Consider the following 11,817-nt stretch of genomic DNA (forward strand, 5'->3'; position numbering starts at 1 on the left):
CTAAGAAATCCTGGTGATATCTCGCCCCAGTTGGAAAATCCGTGCATTATTCTGCCTCTGAGAATAAGTGCGTTGAACTAAATCCCAAATCTACTTAGCAGTCTTCATAAACATATAACCAACAGCTATGTTTGGTTGCATCGAATTGACTAGCCAAGACATAACTATAACGTTATCTGCAAACCAATGTGGATATGCCTTCTCTGACTTAACTGGCTCTTTCTTAGAACCAGTAATATAGCCGATCTTGCCTTTGCCACCAATGAACATCTTGGCAAACTGTGCCCAAATCAAATAGTTGGAACCATCCAACTTCACTGTGGTGATTTGAAGTCCTGGATTTTCTAATGAGTTGGTGGGAAAAATGGCACCACCACCCACAGAACTTGAGCCAAGAGAATTAACAGTCGAGGACCCTGAATCTGCCATAACCTGTCACACGACAATAAAAAAACTCCAAAAACACCACAAATTCTGTTAATAAATCAAAGGGTCTCCTCAGACCATAAATAATAACAATGTCTACTCAGACCATTCCCGAAAAATCCAAATACATGCTTTTTTTAAGGAGCGCTACCCGCTTACATATAGCCAAACAGCCTCCTTCTTAATATCCAGAACCTCTTTATATACTAAATTTTTTTTTACCCAAGCCCTTCTAGGTGTTGGAGACCAACTATCCCAATTTACCTAACCCTAGAAGAGTAAAAAAGAAATTGTAAAACTTAAAAATACATATTTTCGATCACAAAACAGCAACACAGAAAAACATGTGTAGGCAACATCACACGATGTCACAAACAGCCTAAGGTGGTTGTCGCACAAGGAGCAAGGTTGCTGAAAGGTATGGAAAGGTGTTGGCTCTAATACCAAGTAGAAATATAAAAAAAAGAAAAATGAGAAAATTGTGTAAAGGTTTGAATGAGATGAATCACTCATTCATAACTCTAGTATTTATAGATAAAAGAGCACATGTTCATATTACAACAAAGGAAACTAAATTAAATCTAAATCAAATCACAACATATTCTAAAGCATATTCTATGGCATATTCAATAGCATAATCAAACCTCTGCTAATATGGCAAGTCATTTCATAAATCGTGGCTATCATATAAACTAACATATGCATAGTCAAATATCTACTATTATGATAAGTCATTCCATAAATCATGGATATCATATATGCTAACAACTTCCTTTATGCCCAAATGGTCTCAAGAGATCTCATTGTAAGGAGCTTACTGACAAGATTACAAGTAAGATTTACTGTTGGAACACAAAACTACTTTATGTAGCAGGTAAGTTGGAATTGCTTGGCGTTGTGATTACTCCTACCTTCCAGTACTGGTGTAGCATATATATGATATTCTATGGCAATCATAAACCTAGTCCAGAAAGTGTGTATAGATTTTCTTTGGGGGAGCAAAGAAAATGCAAAGAAATTACACGATTTAAACTGGGATATGGTTACAAGAACAAAACAAGAAGGTGGATTGGGATTACGAAAACTGTCTGATCTACAGATGGCATCTAGATGTGTTCTGGCTTGGGATTTCCTCAATAGCAAGGATAAGTTATGGATTTCTTGGTTTAAATACAAGTATATCCCACAGACAAACTATTGGAATGCGATTGGTGTTGGTTAGGGAATTGATGCAGCAGAAGATTAATTTTCAGATTGGAAATGGCCAGTATTATTTAACGACCCTTGGTGTGGAGGCCAAACTCTTACTGCCAAGTTTGGTCACAGAATGGCTCGAAGTTTACAGCTCCCCAGAAACTCTCCTCTGAGTACTTTAATTCAAAATGGGGTATGGAAGTCACAACTTCTCCAAGATGAAGATGTTGCTCCATTCAGAGATTATCTACAGTCTGTGATTATCAAAAATTATGAAGATAAAATGCTTTGGGATAGTCGGAAATTCTCTTTCAAATATGCTTGGAGGTGTGTCAAGTCTGTTGATGCAGAGGTTCAATGGCATAAATTGTGCTGGGGCAAGTCAAGACCTCAGTGGTCCACTACAGCAGTGTTTGTGTTATTGGATAGGCTGCCATCTATGTGTAATTTGCAGAGAAGAAAGGTTTATCTTGCTCCTAGATGCTCCCTATGTCAACATAGTTGTGATACCACTGATCATCTTTTTGTTGCCTGCCCTTTCTCCCAAGCTTTTTGGGCTTGGATGGGTGGGGTACTTGGATGGAATTTGCACCAGTTCCAGGAGGTTGAATCTGTTTGGGGTCTTTTTCTTTGGATGGATAATCTCTACAGGAATTCAAGGACTCTACAAAGTTTGTTTGCAGCCGGGTTATGGCACATTTGGAGAGAGAGAAATAACAGGTTGCATGGTTCCACAAGTCTCCCACATGACACAGTGGCTAGGATTGCCCTCATGGAAGTTATTGAAGCTCAGAATGTTTCTCTTCAGGATATTATTCCATAGTCTCTGGCTTTATACTTTTCTTTTGTATTGGAAATGAGTGTTTTCGTTAGGAAAATTGGCCATTGACTTTTATCTTTATTTCTCTGAGGGTATGCCCTCTATGCTCGTGTAATCTTTCATATTTTTTGACCAATACAATACAACACCATTTATGAAAAAAAAGAAATGTTCCATCAAGATGCATGCTGAGAAGACAGGTAACACTGGGTACCTCAGACTCATACCCTTCTCGTGCGTAATGGCAGATTGATATTTAGGAAGGGTGAGGAAGTAAGCGATAAGGTTGCAAAGTATAAAGGTCGGAGCTCCTGCACATGTTGGCCCGATTGCTCCAATTGATGTTGTTGTCCCACCAGGGAAAAATGAACTTGATCCTTCTCAGACTGACTTCTTTCAGGTGCTTAACATCCCAACTAAGATTAACAAAGGCACGGTTGAAATTGTCACTGCTGTGGAGCTTATCAAGAAGGGTGACAATCTGGGCTCTTCTGAAGCTGTCCTTCTTTCAAAGCTAGGGATAAGGCTATTCTCCTGGAGTCTCATAGTCATGTTTATCTATGACAATGGTTCTGTATTCAGTCCTGAGGTGCTTAACCTCACAGATGATGACCTTGTTTACCTCTCTGTCAATGGCTGTCGCATACCCAACGCTTGCTGCTGCACCTTACATGTTCATAAATGCCTACAAAAAAAAAAAAAAAAAAAAAAAAATCGCCTTTGCAGTGACATCAGAGTATCCCTTCCCACTGGCTGAGCAAGTGAAGGAATACTTAAAGGACCCAAACAAATTTGTAGTTGTTCTGTTCTGGCTCCAGTTGCTGCTGTTGATTCTGGGACTGCTCCAACAGCTGCTGCTAAGGAGGAAGCAAAGAAGTCTGATGAAGAGGATGTTGTGAGGATGAAGGCTTATTCGGTTTCTTTGATTGAGTTGTTTAAAGTATCAGAGTGCTAAATGGATTGAGTAGGGCAGCTACTTATACTTTGCTATTATTCAGGATCCTTTATCTTCGAGGTTTACATGACTAGTCGGAACCACTGCTTCAATCAGAAACAACTTTTCTACCTTAAGTTTAAAAATAAATTATATATATATATATATACACACACACATATACATATATATCCTTCCCATGAACATGCAAATAAATGCATCTTACTATGATCCATTAGTTGCTCTATCATGTTTCTATCATTTAGTTCTCAGTGTACATTAATTAAATCAAACTAGTACTAATTAATATAATAACACCCACCAAGAAAGTATCTTCTATGAAATATTAACTCACATCACCCAAAAGCAAAACTATAACTCAAAACCGGTGCACTTGAAATTCTGTACTTATTATACATACAATTAACATACAATGCCATTATCAAGTACAATACCACATAACAGTTGAAGCAATACATCAAAAAATAATAATAATAAATAAATAAATTGATTTTTTTACAAATAACGGTCTTCTGAAATCCAAGATGAAAGGTGCAAAAAAACAGAGTGACAAGGACTTGAGAATATATATGTAGTGCCTGACATTGTTCCATGATTTTGAACGTGGTTTTAGTAGTAGAACTTAGTGTTGTACATTATTGTTTAAACAATATATATATATACACACACACGCGCGATAATAGGGAAAAAACAAACCATTGGATTAAGCAGCGAGGCACAAAGCATTAGACTGAAGGGCAGCACAAGTTTGTGGAACTGAACATCATGTTTGGACTCCTGCAGGGCTTAGATGCATAACTCCTCGTGGAAATGCAAGGCCTCACAAAATTATAGATGCAAGGTCTCCCTTGGAAAATCAATAGCGTTCAGGTGCTGTCTTATTGTTTCTAAATATATTTTTCCCCAAGCATTGTTTCTAAATATTCATTAGTTATAATAGTATTACATTGAGGTCCTTGTACCTGTTAGTACCTAATAATTAAAATTTTATGAAGTACCTCAGTAGCTAATAGTCATGGATTGAAAAAGCAATATACGCCTTGTGGAGATACTACAGACACCACAGAAAATATTAACAATCTATGCACAACAGTGTTAAGGTAATCAGTATTTCTAATTATTTCCCATTAAAATCTATCATGATTTGGATTTGACCTCATATTTTAGAGTATTAAATGAAATTTCATTAATTCATCTCCAAACCCATTTTTTTCATTCTTCTTCATTTAATTAAATCAAGAATCTCACAGATTCTCTAAAATACTTACTCATGCATTATAACTTCCAAGACAATATACATGAAGAAGTGTAACAATGGTAAAATTTGAACCAACCACTAGTCTACAGGCCAATTTACTTTGCAATAACATTAAGTATTAGCAATTACTAACTGCTCAAGTTTTTCCCCAAAAATTCCTTCTCACCATAACAACAATAGGAACATCCACTTCAAATTTTTAAGAGAGGGTTCAAAAACATATTTATTCTGACTCAGAGGGAGAAATGCACTGGAGTACCAATGTGTATCATGCACCTAAATTTACATATGGTAATATTCAGCTCTTACCTAAAACAAGTCATTTATGGATATTATCAGGGGGGCCATGCAGGTCCAGTCTAGCCTCCCTTTCGCTCCACAAGGATCAAGATAAAATGAACGCCCACTCTCTTTCTGTCAAGCGAAGATATATTTCTAATCTCTCAGTGATTAATGATCACGTGAGACACAAATTCTTTAGTTCAGATTTTTCTAGTAAACAAGAACATAGAATTCCTGATTATTCAGAACGTAATCATATCATATGTAATAGTCATTGTAATCTCACATATCCTGCCATTTTCCACGAGAATTCTGATTTATTGACAAAGAGGCGAAGAAATAGATTCATCATTCCACTCCAATCGATTCAAGAACACGAGAAAGAACTAATACCCTGTTCAGGTATCTCGATTGAAATACCCATAAATGGCATTTTCCGTAGAAATAGTATCTATAATAAATGGGAAAAATAAAGAGAGAATCTTTCATCAGCAAACTACTATTGTGCATATCACCAGAATGTCAACAGAATACCTTCCCAGGCAGGGGGCAAACTGGTTGGAGACTAGGGGCGACCATGGCCCTCCTAAAATTTTGCAAAACCCCCAAAAATAGCCCTATTGTAAATAGTAACTTTCAGAATAGGCAAAAAGGCTAACATGCGGGCCCCCAAGGAGTTGAAGAACCTCAATATGAGTCCTTTCAGGTCATATTTTTTAAAGTTTAAATTTTGAGGGAAGGGTCAGAAATTTCAATTATAATCCCTATCCCTATTCCTTTTCTCAATTTATGCACTTAATAATTATGAAGATTCATGTAGATCCAATTTCCAAAAATTTTTTGTTTTTTTTTTTTTTTTTTCGGATCAGGTAAGTTTACTCGCACACACTTTGCCCACACAGTGACTCAAACCCCTCCCCTCCTCCTTGAGGATGGGGAGGTTATACCATTGGGCCAAAGGCCCTTTGGTAAATTTCCAAAAATTCTACTGTAAATAAAAATATTATACTTTAATTTTTTTCATACTATTTATACAGCCCCTCCAATGAAAAGTTTGTAGCTCTGCCCCTATTCGCAGGTCCCATCTTCGAGATAATTAGAAACTAAATTACAATATATTAGTATTTTTTCTTGTAAATGTTGTCAAAAATACTTAATAGTGTTACACCCTTATGACACAGATCAATGATACCTTCATTTTTCAGTAGACTACATTTTATTTATGATCTTTACCCTTGGCAGCCAAATGGTATAGTAAATCTTTCGTGCATTTAGGTCCCTAATACAATCACCCTTGGCAGCCACATGGTATAGTTAATCTTTCATGCATTTAGGTCCATAATACAATCTGAAACAGAAACATTAATGCACTAATTGGATTACACCACTAAAAGCACATTCCAAAATAATAATTCTTTTAAATCCAAGACTACCTTTTAGGCCACAATAGAAACGTTAAGAACAATTCAAACAATTCTAAGACATTTAGACACTAAATTCAGCTTCTGGATACAAAATGCCAACAAAATTCTGCATTGCAAATTGTGTAATGAAAAGAAAATGTAACTAAAAATAAAACTGATGTTGATCTAAGTTATGTGATAGAAAACAAGTCAGCAAAGCCACTGTCACAAGTTACAAGAGCTCCAAAGCCACAAGAGAAACTGAAAGTTCAGAACAAGCTAACCTTGAGCTACCAATAGTATCTCTTATGATGCATAGAGAATATGAAGCTGAAATCTGCTTAGTATCATTTGGAGTTATTTTTTCTCCCCATAAGAACGATAAGATATTCAGTAACTCAACGCCGCTTTGAACCAGAAGAATTGTGCATATCCAGCAGTTGATCAAGGGACACCAGAGACCACTTGTCCTCATTTTGTGCATATACCAATTGATTTAGAGAGTCTATTATTATGCTTATGTTACCAAAGCCATAGATCTGATGACCATCTTGCATTCTACCAGGTTTAGGCTTAAATAGCAACCCATTCTGCAGTGCATGGACTTCAATGACTTCTTTCATGCTCATCTCAAGTCCACCACCCGAACCTTCCATCTGGGCTGCACTACCCAGGTTTGCAGCAGCTCGTTGGTGAGCCTGGCCTGCTGCTCTTTGCTGAGCCTCCAATTGTCTTTGCTCAAGCACGCTAAAATAGCTAATGTTCTCCCTCAAACCAGGTTGTACCACTTCCATGCCTTCAACAGCCTGGTTCATCATGCCAAGACCCAGATTAAGCCGATGCCGAATGTGTTGATGTGCCTGAAGTTCCACAGGGAGAAGGTCCTTCCAACCCTTAAACCATTGGGTCACTTCTTCAAAATTTGGGTTTGAGCACAACCAATGATACAAAACTTGTTGCCACTTATCAAAGAATACATCCATTAACCGAAGCATGTGATGAATGGGAATAACAGTAACCCAAGTCCGGACCCAATAGAACTGATCAAGTTTCTGATTTGCTGGGTTTACTTGGAAATCTTGCATGACAGCCAACAATTTTGGAAGAATGTATCGAACCATTAGTTGTTCCCAACTGGCTGGGTCAAACACAGTCTTCCAAGGTGACAGTATATAATAAGCAGACATATCACTGGGGTGCCAAGCATGAAGAACACTTTCCAATCTATTTCGTATTGTTCGATAGAAGGTCTCCAACTTCTGTCCCAACAAGGGTAGCCATGGATGCATCCAAGCATGAATTGGAATAGTTTCCTGGCGCGGGTCCCATGAGTCCACAGCAGCTGATAATTTCGGCATCACAATGTTGTCCAGTATGGTTTGAAAAGCTGAAGGGGGCAGCAGCTTTTCCCAACATTCCAAAAAGCGAAGCATTGGTTCAGGGTCCCTTGCCTGCCAAGTATTGGTGCCATATATCCTCACAGCAGGAAAGACAACTTCCATAAACAGCTGAGTATATGGTGACGCCACATCTGAGATATCAAAAATATCCTCCCCTTGCAACAGATTCTTCCACAAGGATATCACTTCCAACCCGTGTGATGGATTCTGAAGAGGGTCCCATCCTTGAAATACTCTAATAAATAAAGGCACGGCATATGAGCAGGCAATGCAAGAAAGGTTACAGAGTTTGTAATTATCAGCATATTTCCTCTGCAAGTCCTTAAATGACTTTGCAAGTGAGTCTAGAGTCAATGTTCCCAATGAGTTCTCCTCGCCTATCCTGTCCAAAATGCTTACTATTTCTTCCATACTATCCAGCTGTTCCTTCTGGCGGGCTGCCTCAATTTGGATCTTCTCCTTCTCCTTTTGTAAAGCAACCACCGTCTCCCTCTCGTTTCTCAAATCCCGGTCTATTTTCTGTATATCCAACTCAGCTAAGTCCACAACCAGTCTAACATTATGCTGAAGCTCAGGCATGGGGATGTCATTTTCCCTTGCTTTCTCCTCTGCATTCAAGTTCTCCAAGTTCGTTAAGATGCGAACCTGAGGACCCCTCATATCGAACACTTTATGAACAACTTCAAGGCTTTGCTCTTGCTTCCTGACCAACAACTCTTCAGCCGTAAGATATTTATCCTTCCTCTTGTGCCGAGCTTGCTTTGACCACCGCTTCTCTTTTGAGCGGCCCTCCACAGACTGAGCCACCTGAGGCAGAGTTTTCTTCTCCTCTAATTCCTGTAATGCGGGCGATTTTGTGGTCTCTTTGTAATCATTAAAACCCATACCCATATTCTTCGGCCGCAGCTTGGCCTCAATGGGAGAAACAATCCCCTGCTCATTCTTCCCAAGACCGCCTCCCTTGTAGCCCATCTTCTCAAGAAGCTTCAGTCCAATCCCTTTTGTATGCTTCTCGAATCTGCCAACGTCACCCAACTCTGCCTCCTTCCTCCCAGTCCCCACCTGAGATTTCTTGGCAAGTTTGGCTTTTTCCCTTTCTTTGTCACGCCGCTGCTGGGCACCCTCCTTGATCTTCCTGCCGAAAGCCGTGGGGAGAAATTCATTGTCCTCATCATCATCATCTGCATTCCCACTTTGGCTCTTCTTCTTCGAAGACTTTCCCAAATGAAACCCCAGGCCAGAAGAACCCAAGTTAGTTGACCCAAAACCCAAACCGGATGGCTTAGGGTCCTCCTCCTCATCCTCCTCCATGGGGACAGACTCTGCATTGTCTAATTCCTCTTTGGAATTGCGGTCTATCTCCTGGTCGGGCATGACAGTGCCGGTGGAGACGAAATTGACGGGCTTGGTGAGGTCGTAGGCTTTCTTGGAGTCTTTCCTGCGTTGCTTCTTGCCTCTCTGGTAATCATCATCGTCGGAGTCGGAATCAGAGGCGAAAACGCCGTAGAGGACATCGTCTTTGGTCTGTAAATGCTTGTCCTTGCGCTTGCGGTAGTAGAATTCTGCACCAATCCACTGACCGTCCTCGAAATCGTTGTCCATCCCAAACCCCTCCATCTCCTGATACTCGTCCATAGTTCTTTCGTTCTTTATTGTTGTTTCCTTTTTCTATGCTATTGGAGTAGTCCAGTAACAATATACAAGAGAGTAAATCAGGAACCCTAAAATCAGAAACCCTAAAATCGAATTGTGCATATATGTGTGTCTATAGAGAGAGAGAGAGAGAGACTGCAGAGAATCTAGGAAAAATATTTAAAAAGAAGGAAAAAAAAAAAAATAAAGTTGGTGAAGTTACCTTTGAAGTTTGAATTGATGAACAAGTTAGTTGCTAATCCTCGGTTGATTGTATGCTTCTTGTCTGAGGCAAACAAAAATCGTCCGTAACAACTAGGTTTCTATGAATGATTGAATTGCTTGGCGTGTGAGAGAGAGAGAAAAAGACCATCGACATTGGGCCGACAACGTATGGGCCGGGTCGGTACTCTTACTAAATTTTTAAGAACTGAAAATAAAAAATTGTACAAAAATAAATAAAAATAAAAATTTATTTGGTTCAATTTTATAAAAAGGTTTGCTTTCATATAACGGTTTTTTATTGTTCTTTAAAAACTATTTTCTATTATCTGAATTCTTGAGAACTGTTTTCAAAGTTACAAATCAAGTAAGCCTGAAGTCCTTTCTGGCCCAGCCCTTAATTTGACATGAGTTTGTGTTAAAAAATATATATTTCATATGACATTTAAGATATAACTAACCTTATACTAATATGTCAAAAGATAATTAATAATATGTTAAAAATAATTAAATAAATATGTAACTCGATATTTAATTAAACATCCAAATTAAAGCAATAAAATAATAATTACTAAATAAATAATCTTGATCGAGGCTAGTATTGGATAATATGTCCTTAAAACAATTTACGCCCCGCATAGTACTGACATACTCTATGGCGTTTGTCTCCCAAGATACAACGATCTACATCCACCAGTAGCAACACTTCAAACTCGTGGATACAGCGAACCTCCTCCGTGTAACTAAAAAATGCATCTATACTATATAAATAATGAATTGGGTAAAATCCGAACCAAATGGCTCGGACAAATTTTAATATAGCCTATTCATATTGTTATTGGGTCTAAGTGGCTTGAACCTACATACACTTGGGGTTGGGTTTATGTTAAAGAGAGAGAAGAATAAAAAGTGAACGAATTGAAGTGGCAGCCAAAAGTGGGTATTTAGAGAGTAACTGGTGCCTCTTAGTAATTAGATGTGTCCCTTTATTAGCATCCCACACTTATTCATTTTAGGTTGCAATGTGTGATACCCCCGGATTTCCGGATGCGGGTTGGCCAGGCCCACACCCGATTACCCGAGGATATCAAACCAATTAGCAAGAAAAGAACACAGAATGCAATTAAGGAAACAGGAATAAATAAAACTGCTGAAAAGAAACTAGAATGATAATCCAAAACTGAAAACCTCGGAATAAAATTTTATAAATAAAGTATTAATCTGATACATCCAACTTTTTCAATTCTAATACAACTCGGGAATCCATCTGGTGGACCCCTAATCAAAACAAATACTGGAAAACGAACAACTGAAAAGAAGTCCACTGCTAAACCATGCAGAAACCTCCTACGTCATCAGTAGAATGAGTAGTCGTCTCTGCTCAGCACGAACCAGCTCTAAGACCTGGAACCGTCCGTTACCTGAAAAATAATATTGGGTCAGGCCCACGAACAAGTTCTATCCTAATTACAATCCAAATAGAGACCCGATACGTAGATATATCCTAGATGTCTCAACAATATCTATATAGTCCGTAATAGATAAATATATATCCACGCTACAGGACTCTTACTAAACTATGCTGAGGGTCTCAACCTGAATAGAAGGCAACATGCAATACGCACCTGAGTGGGCTTGACTACCTAAGCCTAACAGGGTATACCTCAACCAACATAGTTAGCTACGCATCCTACTGCATATAAGCACCCTAACCGTCGACTATTAGACTCAAGCTCAGATCGCTGTACCATAATAATATATTTAAAATCCGTTCTTATCCATCCATAGGAAATCCAATAAGTCGTTCAGCTTATTCAACCGCACAGACTTAAATATAAGGAGAATTATGTTTTTATAATCCGTACCCTTATTCCAAACCAATGTAGTGCCGCTCAACTGTTCGTCGCTCGAGATACAACATTTAATCAGGATTTAAATGTTTTAATTAAATCCATATCCTTCCTAATATAGAAATATAAACAACCATCCAGTATGTCGTTCAACTATTTTAGTTGGCAGAACATGAAACCATGTAGGATTTAACTGTTTTAGTTAATCCATTCCATATGTATGAATAGGTAGGAATTAGCATTGTGACCTAATCCGTCCCTCCATACAACACCGTCCCATACCGGTGCATACATACAAATGATCCGTAAATGATGCAACATTTTATACTGTACACCAAATAAAGTTCACATTATCCATATAGTTGATAAACACAG

At 38.4% G+C, this 11,817-nt stretch overlaps 2 protein-coding genes and 1 pseudogene across 3 annotated transcripts; 2 read left to right on the forward strand and 1 right to left on the reverse strand.

The window, feature by feature from the left end:
* The first annotated feature begins 1,753 nt into the window (after window positions 1–1,753).
* LOC132270606 (uncharacterized) lies at window positions 1,754–2,443 on the forward strand. The gene has a single exon (XM_059771779.1). The coding sequence runs from the start codon at window positions 1,754–1,756 to the stop codon at window positions 2,441–2,443; it is 690 nt and encodes a 229-aa protein (XP_059627762.1).
* A 151-nt stretch (window positions 2,444–2,594) lies between these two features.
* On the forward strand, window positions 2,595–3,395 carry LOC132270607 (large ribosomal subunit protein uL10-like; annotated as a pseudogene).
* A 2,938-nt stretch (window positions 3,396–6,333) lies between these two features.
* LOC132268304 (septin and tuftelin-interacting protein 1 homolog 1) lies at window positions 6,334–9,723 on the reverse strand. 2 transcript variants are annotated; one of them, XM_059769140.1, is made up of 2 exons: window positions 9,594–9,723; window positions 6,334–9,406 (listed from the first exon to the last, which is right to left on the reverse strand). In XM_059769140.1, the coding sequence occupies exon 2, from the start codon at window positions 9,371–9,373 to the stop codon at window positions 6,737–6,739; it is 2,637 nt and encodes an 878-aa protein (XP_059625123.1). In that variant the 5' UTR covers window positions 9,374–9,406; window positions 9,594–9,723; the 3' UTR covers window positions 6,334–6,736. The 2 variants fall into 2 exon arrangements, with proteins under 2 accessions (XP_059625123.1, XP_059625122.1); XM_059769139.1 differs by having other exon boundaries at window positions 6,334–9,411.
* Between the last annotated feature and the right edge of the window lie 2,094 nt (window positions 9,724–11,817).

This window comes from Cornus florida, unplaced genomic scaffold (genome assembly GCF_030987335.1).
Source record: "Cornus florida cultivar Cherokee Brave unplaced genomic scaffold, ASM3098733v1 CherokeeBrave_3.0.0_Hap2_Chr08, whole genome shotgun sequence".
NCBI classification, from domain to species: domain Eukaryota; kingdom Viridiplantae; phylum Streptophyta; class Magnoliopsida; order Cornales; family Cornaceae; genus Cornus; species Cornus florida.